Here is a 14,386-nt window from a genome sequence, read left to right as displayed (position 1 = left end):
CCTGCCACCAAAAGAGTGAAGACAGGCTATAATGTCATTAAGTTATGGCTGCCGAAATCAATATTTAAGAAGTTTTAACAATAAATAGAAAAATTTCATGATCAACGGAAATAGATAATTTCAAACTGTTAGTTATGAGAGGTTTATTGAAATGAGTAAGACAAAGTTTCACGTTAAAATAACCATAATTCAAATTCTTATTCATTTTTATGAGATGAGATAAATGTCACTATCCATTTTTCTAAAATAAAATAAATATAAAATGCATATATATTTTTTAAATGTAGAATCTTTTCTTAAATTAAGATGTTACCTTTTCTCCTAAAATTTCCATCCTCCCATAAAAAGAACTATTTACTATTAGTTCAGCACATAAAATTCGTTGGCTATCAATGCAAAACCAAGCTAACATGAGTATAGGTTAAAATTAATGCCAGGTAAATTTATTTTATTAGAACTAATGCATTAGGTAACATAACCCCCCAAAATAAAAAAAGGGGGGCAACAGTAGGTCCTTTATGAACAAATATTTATTACATCAATCTTTACGAATAACTATTTACTACTACTTCTTAATAAAGACGCGTGCGCGAAGGGGGAGCGTAAAACACGTTTTTCAAATGAAAATTCTTTCCATTTTAAAATTAAATAAATAAATAAAATATAGAAGGTTTATTATATTAAGTCTGATAGTGTGAGTTTTTTTTTTCTTTACAAGATTTAAGTGTAACAGTACGTAAATACTTTTGAGATTATTTAGTTAAAATTAAATTATTACCTCAACTATCCATATAATAAAAGTTTTTTTTCCAGTAATATTTCTTAAATCATTGAGTCAAATACTAATTTCACTCACGATGTATGACTGTCATTATCCCAAAAAAGATGAAAATCAAACATAAATTTTTCAATTAAATAAATTATTTTCACTCATGTCAATATAATAAGATTTTAACCCTTTGATTTTATATAACAAAAGTTAGTGTATTAGTAGTTGAAACAAAACTCTAATTTTAATAAAAAAAATAAAAAAAATTTTAAGTTTATCTTTTTTAAATTTTCTTATAATACCATTTTTTTTATATATAAAAAGTATCTAGGTTGAAAATGAATTTTTGTTGAACGTTTTGTATGATAAGATTCTCATTATATCATGACTATAAATGAAATTGATTTAAGAATAAAATATCTAATATAAACATTTGACATAATTTTTATAGAATTTAATATTTATGGATAAATATAGTAAATTTTATATTATTATTTAATTGTAAATTATTTAAAAAATTAATAAATTGATCATATACGATAAATTGTGATCAAATGATTATAATTTTTTTACACTATCATTTCAGGCATATTTTTTTCTTCTCATTTTTATATTATAACCATTCACAAATCAATAAATAAATATCCCAAAAAAAAGTGTCGGTGAAGAAGTATCCATAAATCGAGCACAACAGTGTCTAAAGTGGTAGAATTAGATTAGGTAAGAAAAACGTGTTAAAAGGCGTCGTCCATAGAACACAATTAGTTAAAAAGAAAAAAAAAACTAGGCTAATAAACGTAACTTGTTCTTTTTTTTAATCAAATTTTAACACGGTTAACTTAAAGTAAAAATAGATTCAGTCAACTGAGCTACGCAGTAGTTTAAAACCATGTTTTTGAGACATAGTTTGACGAAAAATCCAATCGAAAAAAGGTTATGAAAAAGTTAGAGAATAAAAACAAAAAAATAAAAATGAGAGGCAGAGATGAAATACAGAGTTGCCAACTGTCGGCGCGGCTCTGCATTGCTCCTTCCTTCCTAGTATTTTCGCTCTGTACTATAAATGTGCTGTTTTTTGAAGACATCACATGGAATGGGCTCTGGCAATGAAAAGAGAGAGAAAAAGATTTTGAATTTTAATTGAACACTTAAGATTGCAGGCAGTGACGTAGTTTTCCTGTAACGTTGTGAACTCCGTTTCTCATGCTTTTTTGTCCCTCATCGGATCTCGCCTTCTTTCTCTTCCCTTCAAGCAAGGTATTCACTTTTCCACAATGCCTTCCTCAAGCTATTTTAAAAATTTAAACTTTATGCCTTTCTCCAATTTTCATAACTGCCCCGTTATCTTCTTAACTTCATTTCATTTTTCTTTGGCTTACTAATTAGAAGTATGATTTTTACTTTTTGTGTAACCGATTGAATTATGTTTATGTCTCTTTTTATGATGCAGGGTCAGTCCATTCCTGGGTTTACTTTTTTTATTTTGTGATATCTTTTGTTGAGGAGGTGGATTGAGTTTAAGGATTTAGTTAAGGGAGACAGTTTAGAGGACAAAATTTTGTAGGGTAGGTAACAAGAAGGGAGAAAAGTTGGATTAGTTTTGTTTCTATCATTTGTGGGTTTGAGATGGATCTTAAGAGTGCCAAGGATGAGGATGCTGAAGTTGATCTTGAAAGTGGGTTGGTTTTGACTGATGATGAGTCAAAGGATGTCTCTACTGAAGGTAACAGAAAACAAGGAAAGATATTACTTAATAAGATTTCTTGTGGGTTTGTTGGAGATTGTATAAAAGGTGAAGATAGGTATAGTGGATTCTGCAAGGAGTCAAAATTAACTGTAGTTTCAATGGACATGGTGAAAGTGACAAACAAGTTGTACTCAGTAGAATATGCAGAGAATAATACCCCAGAAAAGGAGAAACGTAAAAAGTCCAGTAATAAGAAGTCTCCGAAGCCTCCAAGACCTCCGCGAGCTCCATCGTTGGATGCTGCTGACCAAAAGCTAATCAGGGAGATCACTGAACTTGCCATGTTAAAGCGTGCGAGGATAGAGCGAAAGAAAGCCTTGAAGAAGATGAAAGCTGCTAAGGCATCATCATCTTCCAGTAGCAGCATGCTTGCTACGGTTTTCACTGTTGTCTTCTGTATTGTGATATTACTCCAAGGTAATATTTGTAATATAAGTAATTCTTATCATGCATATGATATAACATTTTTTTTCCTACTCTTCTGCACTGTAACATGATAGGGGTTTAACTTTGAGATATCAATTAGTGTTGGTAATTGTTGAATTGGGTATTGTTTTGCCTTGTTCTGTTACCTTTGGATTCTGCAATTTCATTGCCATCTATACCTATTGGTTCTATTTTCTAAGCTAGGCCATTTCATATTTTGAGATCATTACTTCAGTATTATGTTTGATGATTTCCTGAAAAATAGTTTTTGTAAAACTTGCATTTTAAATAGAATTCTCTGCACCAGCATATAAAAGTGGAGATAATTGAAGTTAATATTTGTTGAATTTCTATTCATAAGAATAGTGACAGTTACTATTTTTCTGTTTTAATGGTTCTCTATTCAACAATAGGTTGGAATGTCAAGCTATGGGATAATTTTACTCTGAATAGGAAAAAGGAAAAAAGAAAAGTAGAAAGAAGTCTTTTATTTTAAAGCACAGTTCAGTCATGTAATAAGCTCAGTCAAATATATTCACACATTTGATCTTGATTCAGTATTTATCATTCGAAGACATGGTTTCAAGTAATTCGATTGAGACATATTAATCAAACTTTTCAAAACTATTGAGTTCTTTCCTTTTTTTCATATTATGTTCTGTTCACTCAGCATTTGGTGCTATTTTCTCTTTAGATTTTCCTCCTTGAGGTTGAGGTTCAATCTGGTCATGTAGATCTAAATAATAACTTATTTGTACCAACTAATAACTTTAGAGAATCATTTTCCATTCCCTTGATGCATTTGCTCCTTATTTCCTCTTTGATGATGTGTTTGGAATGCTGTGCCAAGGGGCTTTTAGTTTGTAAAGCTATTTGCAACTGGAACTATAATAAATCACCCATTTTTTAGTATAAACTTTTGTAGCATACGGCCATTGATATGCTGAGAAAGCTCTATTTCCAGTTATCTGATTTTGTTTCATCTGTATTTGAGAATGCTGTAACGGTCTTCTATTTTATGGTCTACAAATTCCTTTTATATTATTAATCAATCAACATGATTGTGTTTTATGGTATTTCATCATCAAATGTTTTTGGTAGAGTTTCCTACTATGTAAGGAGGGATTCAAATTCATGAGAACAATGCACTCCATGTGATCTTAATTTTTACTGTGTTCTCTTTACAGGCATGTCATCTGGAAAAAGTTCAGTGACAAGTTTCCAGGGATCACCTGTACCTGCAGGACTAATGGAGGGTGGTCTGATTGATGTTCAACACCAACTCAATCCATCTTCAAGTGACCCAAATGCACCTAGTTTAGAGCCTCACAAGTAAGTTGAGATGCACACTGTTCATAGAACATTCTTTGTCAGCACCTTTTCTTTGTTTTTCTACTTCATTCACACAGAGTACAAAGCTGGAGTAACAACCTTCTAATATAATCATTGTTACTTGATTGTACCTTGCAGAATTGTACAGCAGGTCACTGGTTTAGATTTGCCTGCAAAACTGAGAAGAGGTGCAGGTTAATTAATGCAAATATAGTGACACCAGCAATGTCATTGTCATATGGTATTGTGTACCCCATGTGCTTCTCACCAAAGATTTTTTTTTTCTTGTCTTTTCAAATGTATTTCTTCATTATTATGAGATTGAATGTGTTGGGCAATTTATCCCCTGTATGTATAGTATTAGTCAATGGGTAGGGGGGTGAGTTAAATTGCTTAAGTGGTGTTGCTTGTAGTTACCTCCTCAGCAACTTCTTGTTGCATACACGTTGAAATTCAGAGTCGGAGGAGATTTTGCTTTTGAAGCTTCACGACCATATGTAATCACCTAACTAATATTATCATGTAACGATGTCTTATGATTTTCCAATTGTGATGTGAGGGAGAAAGTGAAGCCTTTCTTATGATTTTGTTGATTGTCTTTCTTACTCTCTTTATTTCCCTTTATATTTCCTCTCCTAATAAGATCGTCATGAAACACAGGTTAAAATCGACATCTGTTAGGAAACATGAGAAGAGCTAGTATGCAAGAGGGTAATGAAATTTATTTTACTGAAAAAATTGATAATATAATAGCAAGTGAAAGTAGAACTAATCATCAAATTAACTCGTGCATTTGCAAATAAGCAGATGCTAACTGTCTAATCATCAAAGTGATAATATACGCATATCTGGTTGCCTAGCTCGTAAAAAATATGAAACTTCAGAAACAACACTGAATTGCTTTACTTTGAACGTAAAAAATTAATCGCTTTTATTTTACTTGCCACTTCTCCAAACATACTGAATGTAAACTCTTATGTCACACTGAAAAACATGATATAGCATAGAGGAAGTTGGCAAGAAAGTGTCGTAAAAAAAAAAGTTGGCAAGAAGGTGATGAGAAAAAAAAATAACGGAAAAATGATTTCAATAGAATCATGATGTGACCTAAATATTAGTAGGATATTCTCTAATTAATTACCGACCACGTGGTAATAACATTTTAATAATCTTATCCGTGAATTTAGGATCATTTATTCAAACTAAAAAAAATAATTCTGTAATGCAACTTTTTAGAACTTTTTTTTATATAAATGATTTTTTAACTGTTAAGAAAAGTACCGAGACATTTTTAATATTTTTTTAATTTTTTGTGAAAAATTACATAATTATTATGATTTTCAAGATGTTTTTTTAATAATAAAAGTACTCTTTAAAAAATTGAAACAAACGGGTCATTACTCTTTTTAATCCGTACGGGATTGTTTAGTTCACGTTTCTTTGGTTTATAGGTTGTCCTTTTTATTTTGTGAACCCGAACTTCCTTAAATTGTGAGCTTGTTTGTTTACTATTTTCAAAAATAATTTTCTGTTTTTCTAAAATTGTATCTAGACAATGACGATTGAAACGGAATAAAAATGAGTGAAACATAATAAAATTACTGTACAATTATTATATAGATATATCATAACAAAGCATAATAAATTTTTCGTTCCATTTGGAAGAAGAAACATAATATTTGTGCATGAAAACAATGCATATATAAATTTCGACATCAAAATAGGTGTGTATGGCTCTTGCAAGCTTTGGCTGAGTGAGATGCCATAATGCCAGTTTGGACTCTACCGTCTGTTGTGCATGTTTGGGAGTAGCTAGGCATGTGATTTCACATGTGACTGCTTTCTCTCTATCTCTGATCCGACAAAGAAAATTAAGAAAAAGTTGACAAAACAAAACAATCTTCATCACATACGAAGTGGACACCTGCTACAGTTTCCATTCCATAACATAACGATAGCAAGTTTGGATGGATGAGTGTAACAATTCAATAATATTTGCTGGTCCTAATTCAATTTCTTATCCCATGGTATGGCAACAACTCGATGATAAATCCAAGTATAATATAAGTCTATGGTCAAATCCGAGACAAGCATATTCCCAGTCCTAGATCCCGTAGGTTGTCTAATTTAACTTCATTGAAGAGTTAGTAAGTAGTAACCACTCACTTGAATTGTAAATTTCTCTGTTTATTTAACCCTGTTTTGAGGCTGCGGTGAAATGGCTTTTTAATGCATGTATAAATTGTTTTTAAAAATGTAATCATTTTTAAATTTCTTTTTCAAAAGTTTATTAAAAAATTATTATTTTCCAGATTAAATTGAAACAAAGTATATTATATTCTAACTATCAATTATGATTTAAAGGGGAACGAGGCTCATAAAAGAGAGACCAGCAAGGTTGTAAAAAAAAAGGTATGGTTTATAAAGAGCATCTTTAGAGTACACAGAATGACAGAATTACACATCATATAATTATTTGTACAAACTGAAGCATCCAAAGCATTTATTTATTGAATAAGAATAAGGGCATAATTACTAAATTCTACAAGAAATGAGGCTGCTGGAAAGGAGGGAGAGAAAAATAAATCAGCCATTTAATAATAGTTTAACTATGGCTGCAGCCACATCCACCAGCTTCTGCATAATGTCATTTCTATCACTTAAGGGTGCCTGAGATGCGCCAGAAAATTTCTTGTCACAAGCATTTACTTCCTTTTGAGCATCAACTATGCAGTAACTGGCAAACCCAAATCGACCTTGGTTTATGGCATCAGCTGCTTGTGGGAGAATGTACTTCACAACTGGGATGTATGACTCAGCACAGAAAGCCAATTGTTGCTCCAATTGTTCATCTGAGGTCTGCTTGATCAGCTCTTCAATGTAACTCAGTGTGTCAGTAGCATTTGCCAGAATGTCATTGACCATTATGAGTGCCATACCCTTTGAATCACTTTTGGGGGCCAAGGGATTTGAGTGTAAGATGGAGCTGCAAAGATCATAAAAGGGTGTTTTTTTGCATATTTGGTCTACCAAATCCCCATCCCCATCAGAGGAATGAGTTGGTGTGAAAAGAATGCAAGATAGAAGAAGAATATGGAGTAGAAAAGAGGACACAAAGAGTGAGCTCCTCCTCATTTTCTCGGGTATGGGAATGAATGACCAAGCTTCTTTCTTGGCTGCTTTTTAAAGTTAGGTTGGTCGTTGGTGAGTTAAAAAATTGAGATTTGTTTGCCTCCAAGAGAAAAAGGGAAAATTGTTGGACCACTTTAAATGGCTGTATTTTAATCCTTTTTACGTGCTTTTGTAGGGTCCTTCACAATGTGACAAATTAAAGTTTGAATTCTTGTTGGAAGCAAAGTGAAGTGTCAATATTTAGTATCTCATTGTATGTTAAACAGGATTACCTCTGAAAGAGAATATAGACGAGAAACCGATAAAAAAAAGAAGAAAAGAAAAGTGTATTTATGAGTCATTTCATGTAGTATGCAATAATTGTTCATAGGTGTGTTGTTTGCTTTTTGTAACCATGGGCTACCAGTGCTATTGCAATTGCGTCTACACTTTCATGTTAAGGAAAAATCCTTCCTTGTATCACGGATATCCTGTTTTCAGCTGGCTTTTAGCGCCAACAGTTCCAGAGTTTCTGTTTTGTTCACACTCTTCTGTAGGCGGTAAGATGACAAATTAGAGATCTTTCGAGATGATGTTGAGTTCAATAAACCCTTTCCCTTGGGAATTATAGAAAGAGGGGGCAAGGGACATTACTGAGATTTCGTTCATTAAAGACAAGATCTTGATGATTACATGTGTTAGAGCTTCCTTGTTTTTTAAAGATCACAAGGCAGAGTCATCATCCCTTGCACAAAGACACAACTAACTAACACCATGCATAATTGGCATAGCTTCAATTAAAAGAGTTAGAATTATCAACTTTTTGTCTTTTTATTAATAACCAACATAGCCTCTATTACATTGAACAACAATTTTCAAATGCTTTCAAGTTCCAACTTGCTCGAGCATTTTCCCTATTAGTCGTGGTCCTAATCAAACAGGAGACAAAAAGAGAAGACACTTCTAAGAATTCTTTATAATATGTATTGCATTTTAAATCTTAAAACCATTTGATTTAAATTATTTAATATTATATTGTAGTTCTTAATTTTTTTTCTTGACTTCACATTCACTCTGCCTCCCAGAGCCAATCAATTTTATTACAGGGTGTTGTTCACTTCTTGTGGTTGGGATCACATAAAGACAAAATAGGAAAGCTTCTCGAGGTTTCAAACCAATGGTTGCCCCTGGCAAGGGATGCTACCAGTACCAAAAGGGGTCCCCTACATAGAAATTGGACCAAACATCTTTAAACTGAATGAGGCTATACCACCCTAAATGAATTTTCTAACCCACGATTAATTAACAAGATTAAGAGGAATTAATATGAAGTTATTCACTCTTTCTTTTCCAAAGATTGAGGGTTAAAAGATGAGATTGTTCACTCTTTTCAATATATATTCTCTCTGGTCAGTTGAAATTTATTAAAAAAAATAAAATTTTATGAGTTTCATGTTATATTTAATGATTATATATTTTAATTTTATAGTTATCAATCAATTTTACCGGATAATGTTTCAAAAGTATGTTCCTAATCCTCCTCCTCACTCTTATTAACATCTATCTCTTTATTATTTTCTTTGTGCAAAAGACAAAATCAATATGTTTACCCACACTCTTTACTTTTATTTTTATCTTTTAAAATTTACCCTTATAAAAAATACATTTGTTTTTCCCTCATGTAATTATTAACACATTTTATAATTATGATAGAATAATTTGAATGATGAAATCTTTTTAATAACACGTCCAATAAATGAATATTATGTTTAATAAATATATTATGAAGATTAAATGGAGAAAAATCTAGTTTTATTTTAAAATATTAAATGTAACTTTGGAAATATAATAAATAAAAAATATAAACATGTTAAAAAAATCATTTTTAGTTAAATAAAGTTAATGGACTAAAAACGCAAGAGAAAGCGATATTTATTAATATTTTTTTCTTTACATAAAAAATTAAAGGTTTTTTTGACAGAAATTGAAAGTTTAGGTAACTAGTATTGATCTTAGCATTTCAATGGTTGTACACTTATCATTATAAACTCATTAAGACCCTTGTCCTTCATAGTGAAAATAAATAGAAAATTAGAAATCCTTTAGCGTAGGAAAGAGCTTTATAGTTCATACCATCATATACCTACAACAATTTTGTTGTGGTTATATGATGATGTAAACGTCTTCAATGAATGACATTAATGAATCAGTTTACAAGATTGTAATGCTAAACTCAGTAAAATTAGAAATAAAGAGATGACGAAAACCGAGAACATAATGTACATTTTTGGTTTAGAACCTTCTATTTAAATATTGTATTTGTGCTCTTGTATTGAGGTGTCACCTTTCTGTGATAACAGAATCATCTATGATAATTCCAATCCTACAATTTCTGTCGACAGTTTCCTAATTTTTAGGAGATTTGCTATTGTGGGATGTGGGTGTATGGTGTTCATTGCATTTATTCTTTATTATTTTTTAATTTTATATATGATATGATGAAGTTATGATTTAATATTCTGATATATTTTTTCTACTGAGGGTTAAGATAAAAAAATATTAAAAATCTTAAGGAAGTTTGAAAAATAGGATAAAAAAAGTTAGGGGTTGAATAGATATATTAAATTGTCAATAACTTTGAATCAGAAAAAAAATGTCAAAACTTCATTCAAGATTAAACTGCTTTTTCAAAATATGAAGGATCTGTTTAACAAATACTCGTTGTTAAAGACTGAATAGATGATATATTAGAAGAAAGTAGAAGCACAAGACAGAGGCATATCACATCACATGGCACATAGCCATGCTCTGTCAATTATTTTTCCAATAATTGAACAATAAAAATGAAAAATAAGAAACAGAGAAAGCAGAGGAGAGGGGACTGTAAGAATTGTGTGTTTCCGAAACAGACAAGACTAACAAGAGTGAAGGATTTTATATTTCTATGATGCCGGTCAAGTTAATAGCATTTTTATCGGACATTAGACAAATAACATAGAATGTAGCATAATTATAATATGATATTATAAATATTGAATAGCATCAATTGTCTAACTATATCTGCTGTTGTGGCTGCAGCATTGTGCCACGCAGCTTCTAGAATTGCTTTGTATCTATCAGCACACGAACTCAGTGCTCCCTTTGACCAGGTTCATGGCTTTCCTGAAGCTGCTAGTGGATCTTGTCCAAGGCATTATTTGCTTTGCTTTTGATTACGTTGATATGCTACTGACTCTAATAACCACTTCTTATGCTTGACTGTGTCTTTTAACAACTCCTCATCAACACCGTCACTGACCCATTTCAACTTTATCACACAACACTCTACTCTACTGCAAGTAAGATCCTATATATAGAAGAGCAGTGTGAAGCATTCCAATCCAATAAACCTTCCTTATTATTCAGAAATATATAGTAACACTAAGAATAGTTACTATCCCTAAATATAATAGCCATGCAATTAGTACTATTGTGTCTACTGATACTCAAGCTCACTCCAGCCTTTGCAACCACCCTGAATGATGCCTATGGTGATGATAGTAGTGGCTGTCCATTAGGGACTGACATATACCAATACACTTGCCCTGAAGCTGAGGCCATTATCTTCTCTTGGGTGGAGCAGGCAGTGTCTCATGACTCAAGAATGGCAGCGTCACTTCTTAGGCTACATTTCCATGATTGCTTTGTCAATGCAAGGCATTCTTTGCCTCCACATACTATCTTTTAGAGTAGATTACACTGACAAATTTTGTGAAATTGCACAAAATCTTTCTGTTTTTTTCTCTCTATACTAACTCCTTAACTGTTTGAAAAACATTGAACAGCATTATACTAACCCTTTGATTGTTTAAAAAGTATTACACCGTGTCCTCTTATAAGAAAAGTGGTTGTACAGGTTAAAAAACAAAGAAATTTGTGCAATCTCTCAAATCTTAAGGATGCCAGTATAATTTACTCTATCTTTTGAAGGTTCTATAAATCCCATTAACGGTGTGAGATTTTGTTGACATTTCAGGGTTGTGATGGTTCAGTCTTGCTAGATGACACACAGGACTTTGTTGGCGAGAAAACTGCGGGTCCAAATTTGAATTCACTCAGAGGATTCGAAGTAATTGACCAAATCAAATCCGAACTAGAACTAGTCTGTCCACAGACCGTCTCTTGTGCTGACATACTGGCAACTGCTGCCAGAGATTCAGTTCTTCTGGTTTGTCATTGTTGCCTTCCTTCCTCGGCCTCCATTGTTTCTCAGTTATTCTAGAAATTAATTTTTATCCGCCGGAAAATGTAATGTAAAATGTTTTATATTATCAACTAATAACGAGAATCATGATAAACATTACTTTTAAAATATTTACTGTTAAAGTCAATAAACTTTATCATACACGAGAATTTATGATTAATGACACTGAAAAAAAGTGCATACACTATTTTGTCCACTATTCTAGCTATCATGAATCATATTATTAAACTGCTGAGTTACAGTCAGGAGGTCCAATTTGGGAGGTGCAAATGGGAAGGAAAGATGGCATTACTGCTAGCAAGAATGCAGCAAATAATAACATCCCAGGTCCAAACTCCACTGTTGATGTGCTTGTAGCGAAGTTCGAGAATGTAGGCCTTACACTTAAAGATATGGTTGCCCTTTCAGGTTAATCATCTTCACACTTTCTTATTCACATGCTATTAGAATTCTTTTCCATCATTGAGAAATTAACAAGATTAGCATTTTTTTCAGGTGCGCACACAATTGGTAAAGCTCGCTGCAGAACATTTAGCTCGCGTTTTCAGACTAGTAGTAACTCAGAAAGTGCCAATGCTAACATTGAATTCATTGCATCATTGCAACAGCTATGCTCAGGACCAGATAATAGTAACACAGTTGCACATCTTGATTTGGCTACACCTGCTACTTTTGATAATCAATATTTTGTTAATCTTCTATCTGGGGAGGGATTGCTCCCATCAGACCAGGCTCTTGTGAATGGGAATGATCAGACACGACAGATTGTCGAAACCTACGTGGAGAACCCATTAGCTTTCTTTGAGGACTTCAAGCTTTCTATGTTGAAAATGGGAAGCTTGGCATCACCAACTCAGACTAGTGGCCAGATTCGTAGGAACTGCCGAACTATTAACTAATATTTCTTAGCCTTTGGTTTTTAAGTAAAATAATAACAATTATATACAGTTCTCAAGCTGATATTGCCCTACGTAAAAGCAATATGGTAGTTGCATGCTAATGGATTGTTAACTATGTTACACTACGGGGTTAAATATTAATGATTACTTGAATGGAGCTTTAGTTAAATTTTTATAAAATTAAATATGTTTTTAATACTTGTTGAATGATTTTTTTAGTCCTTTAAAGTTATTTTTTTAATCTTTAAAATTCATAAAATATTCTTTTTAGGCCTTTTGCTCATGAATCAAACATGAAATCAAAAATTTGCAATTTGTGACAACTCTTGACTCCTAAAATTTAATTTGATTTTTCATTTTACATTTTAAAATACACTTTTAGTGGTTAAAAATTAACATAATCAAGTCAAAAAAAATAAAATTTTTATTAATCACTTTGAAACTGGTTTAATTTTTTTTATTGATTTGATTTGTGTAATTTCAAATCATTAGAAAATCCTACTAAAATATAAAGTAGAAAATCAAATTATAATAATAAAAAATATAAAAAATTGTGAATATCTTATTTTTTGTTTGACACACTTTATCTTATTTCCTATTTGATACACTTTACAGGAGGAGAACAAGAAATAACATTTTACATATTCCAGGAGCTAAAAAAAATGACTCATTTAAAAAACAAAATATATTTAAGAAAATTTTATAACCACCCGTTAAAGCCATTAATTCCTTGAGCTCTACACTGCTGCAAGAAGGAAAGTATTGCTCTGACATGCTACATTGCAAAAGGCACAATAGTAATTAACTGAATTATGTTATCTTAATTAGAAGATTTTAATTTCATACAAAAATGAAATAAAATATATCTGTGTTCATTGGATTTATTATGTATTATCTATTAATTTTATATATGATAATTGGATATATTGTGATAATTATGGAGAAAGTTAAGTTAAATGCTAAAAGAAAAACTTGAACATGAGTAAGTTTAAATGTTAATATCTTCATTCAGGATTAAACTGCTTCTCTTCAAAATACGAAGGATTTGTTTAACAAATAGTTGTTAAGGTTAAAAGGCTAAATTGAGGATATATTAGAAGAAAGTAGAAGCACGAAACAGAGGCATATCACATCATCCCCATGCGCTGTCAATTATTTTTCCAAGAATTAAACAATAAAAATGAAAAGAAGAAACATAGAAAGCAGAGGAGAGGGAACTTTGAGGATTGTGAAGTGGCTAAAGGCCTAAAGCAATTGAGGTTCCATTACAGACGAGACCATCAAGAGAACAAGTTTATGTTTCTACGATGTTCTTAAGATAATAACCTTTTTATTGAACATTAATCAAACAACATAATGTGATATTATAAGTATTGGATGCAAAGGTCGTGATGGGGTGTCTGCTTGCAAGTTTCTTCGATCAGATTCATTCACATCGTTTTCATGGATGACTCTGGAGTTAGTTGCTGCCTATGAAATCGTAGCTAAAACAAGAGTTTTCATAATTTTCATGTCTGTTTGAACGGAAGCAACCCTAGAAGTTAGAAGATGAAGAAATATGTCTTTTTAGAACTTAAAATTGCTGAGACCTTTTATAGTTAAGAAGCTGTGCAAGAGATTGTGTCGTGCACGAAACTGATCATGGTCGTGGGGCAGCTTTGTCTTGCTTTAGGAACAGAGAACATGCATTTATTTTAGTTAATCGTACCATTTTCTAGAAACAAGAAGAATATATCTTTAAACGAGCTCATAAAAAAATATATCACCTAAACTTCACTCATAATGTTTGTAACTTTGTATCATCTTCTGAAAGTTCGTAGTTGATAAAAAAAGAAGAAAAATTATCCTTGAAAATCCAT

General features: G+C 31.7%; 3 protein-coding genes across 3 annotated transcripts; 2 read left to right on the top strand and 1 right to left on the bottom strand.

Annotated features, from left to right (window-relative positions):
- The first annotated feature begins 1,758 nt into the window (after nt 1-1,758).
- LOC114419946 lies at nt 1,759-4,861 on the top strand. The gene is made up of 4 exons (XM_028385770.1): nt 1,759-2,026; nt 2,220-2,933; nt 4,130-4,274; nt 4,413-4,861. The coding sequence occupies exons 2-4, from the start codon at nt 2,396-2,398 to the stop codon at nt 4,471-4,473; spliced, it is 744 nt and encodes a 247-aa protein (XP_028241571.1). The 5' UTR covers nt 1,759-2,026; nt 2,220-2,395; the 3' UTR covers nt 4,474-4,861.
- A 1,811-nt stretch (nt 4,862-6,672) lies between these two features.
- Nucleotides 6,673-7,478, bottom strand: LOC114419945 (cell wall / vacuolar inhibitor of fructosidase 1-like). Its single transcript, XM_028385769.1, has one exon. The coding sequence runs from the start codon at nt 7,407-7,409 to the stop codon at nt 6,861-6,863; it is 549 nt and encodes a 182-aa protein (XP_028241570.1). The 5' UTR covers nt 7,410-7,478; the 3' UTR covers nt 6,673-6,860.
- Nucleotides 7,479-7,800: 322 nt separating this feature from the next.
- LOC114420731 (peroxidase 40-like) lies at nt 7,801-12,680 on the top strand. The gene is made up of 6 exons (XM_028386547.1): nt 7,801-7,945; nt 10,464-10,534; nt 10,816-11,076; nt 11,401-11,592; nt 11,871-12,036; nt 12,124-12,680. The coding sequence occupies exons 1-6, from the start codon at nt 7,801-7,803 to the stop codon at nt 12,525-12,527; spliced, it is 1,239 nt and encodes a 412-aa protein (XP_028242348.1). The 3' UTR covers nt 12,528-12,680.
- Nucleotides 12,681-14,386: the final 1,706 nt, after the last annotated feature.

The sequence above is a fragment of the Glycine soja genome, chromosome 7 (genome assembly GCF_004193775.1).
Source record: "Glycine soja cultivar W05 chromosome 7, ASM419377v2, whole genome shotgun sequence".
Lineage (NCBI taxonomy): Eukaryota > Viridiplantae > Streptophyta > Magnoliopsida > Fabales > Fabaceae > Glycine > Glycine soja.
This window is presented reverse-complemented; position numbering and strand designations above follow the sequence as displayed.

Coding starts and splice junctions, on each gene's coding strand:
- LOC114419946 (XM_028385770.1), top strand. CDS start 2,396: ATGGATCTTAAGAGTGCCAAGGATGAGGATGCTGAAGTTGATCTTGAA. Junction 2,934..4,129: donor TATTGTGATATTACTCCAAG/GTAATATTTGTA, acceptor TTCTCTTTACAG/GCATGTCATCTGGAAAAAGT. Junction 4,275..4,412: donor CCTAGTTTAGAGCCTCACAA/GTAAGTTGAGAT, acceptor TGTACCTTGCAG/AATTGTACAGCAGGTCACTG.
- LOC114419945 (XM_028385769.1), bottom strand. CDS start 7,409: ATGAGGAGGAGCTCACTCTTTGTGTCCTCTTTTCTACTCCATATTCTT.
- LOC114420731 (XM_028386547.1), top strand. CDS start 7,801: ATGGGCTACCAGTGCTATTGCAATTGCGTCTACACTTTCATGTTAAGG. Junction 7,946..10,463: donor TTCACACTCTTCTGTAGGCG/GTAAGATGACAA, acceptor TTGTGGCTGCAG/CATTGTGCCACGCAGCTTCT. Junction 12,037..12,123: donor AGATATGGTTGCCCTTTCAG/GTTAATCATCTT, acceptor CATTTTTTTCAG/GTGCGCACACAATTGGTAAA.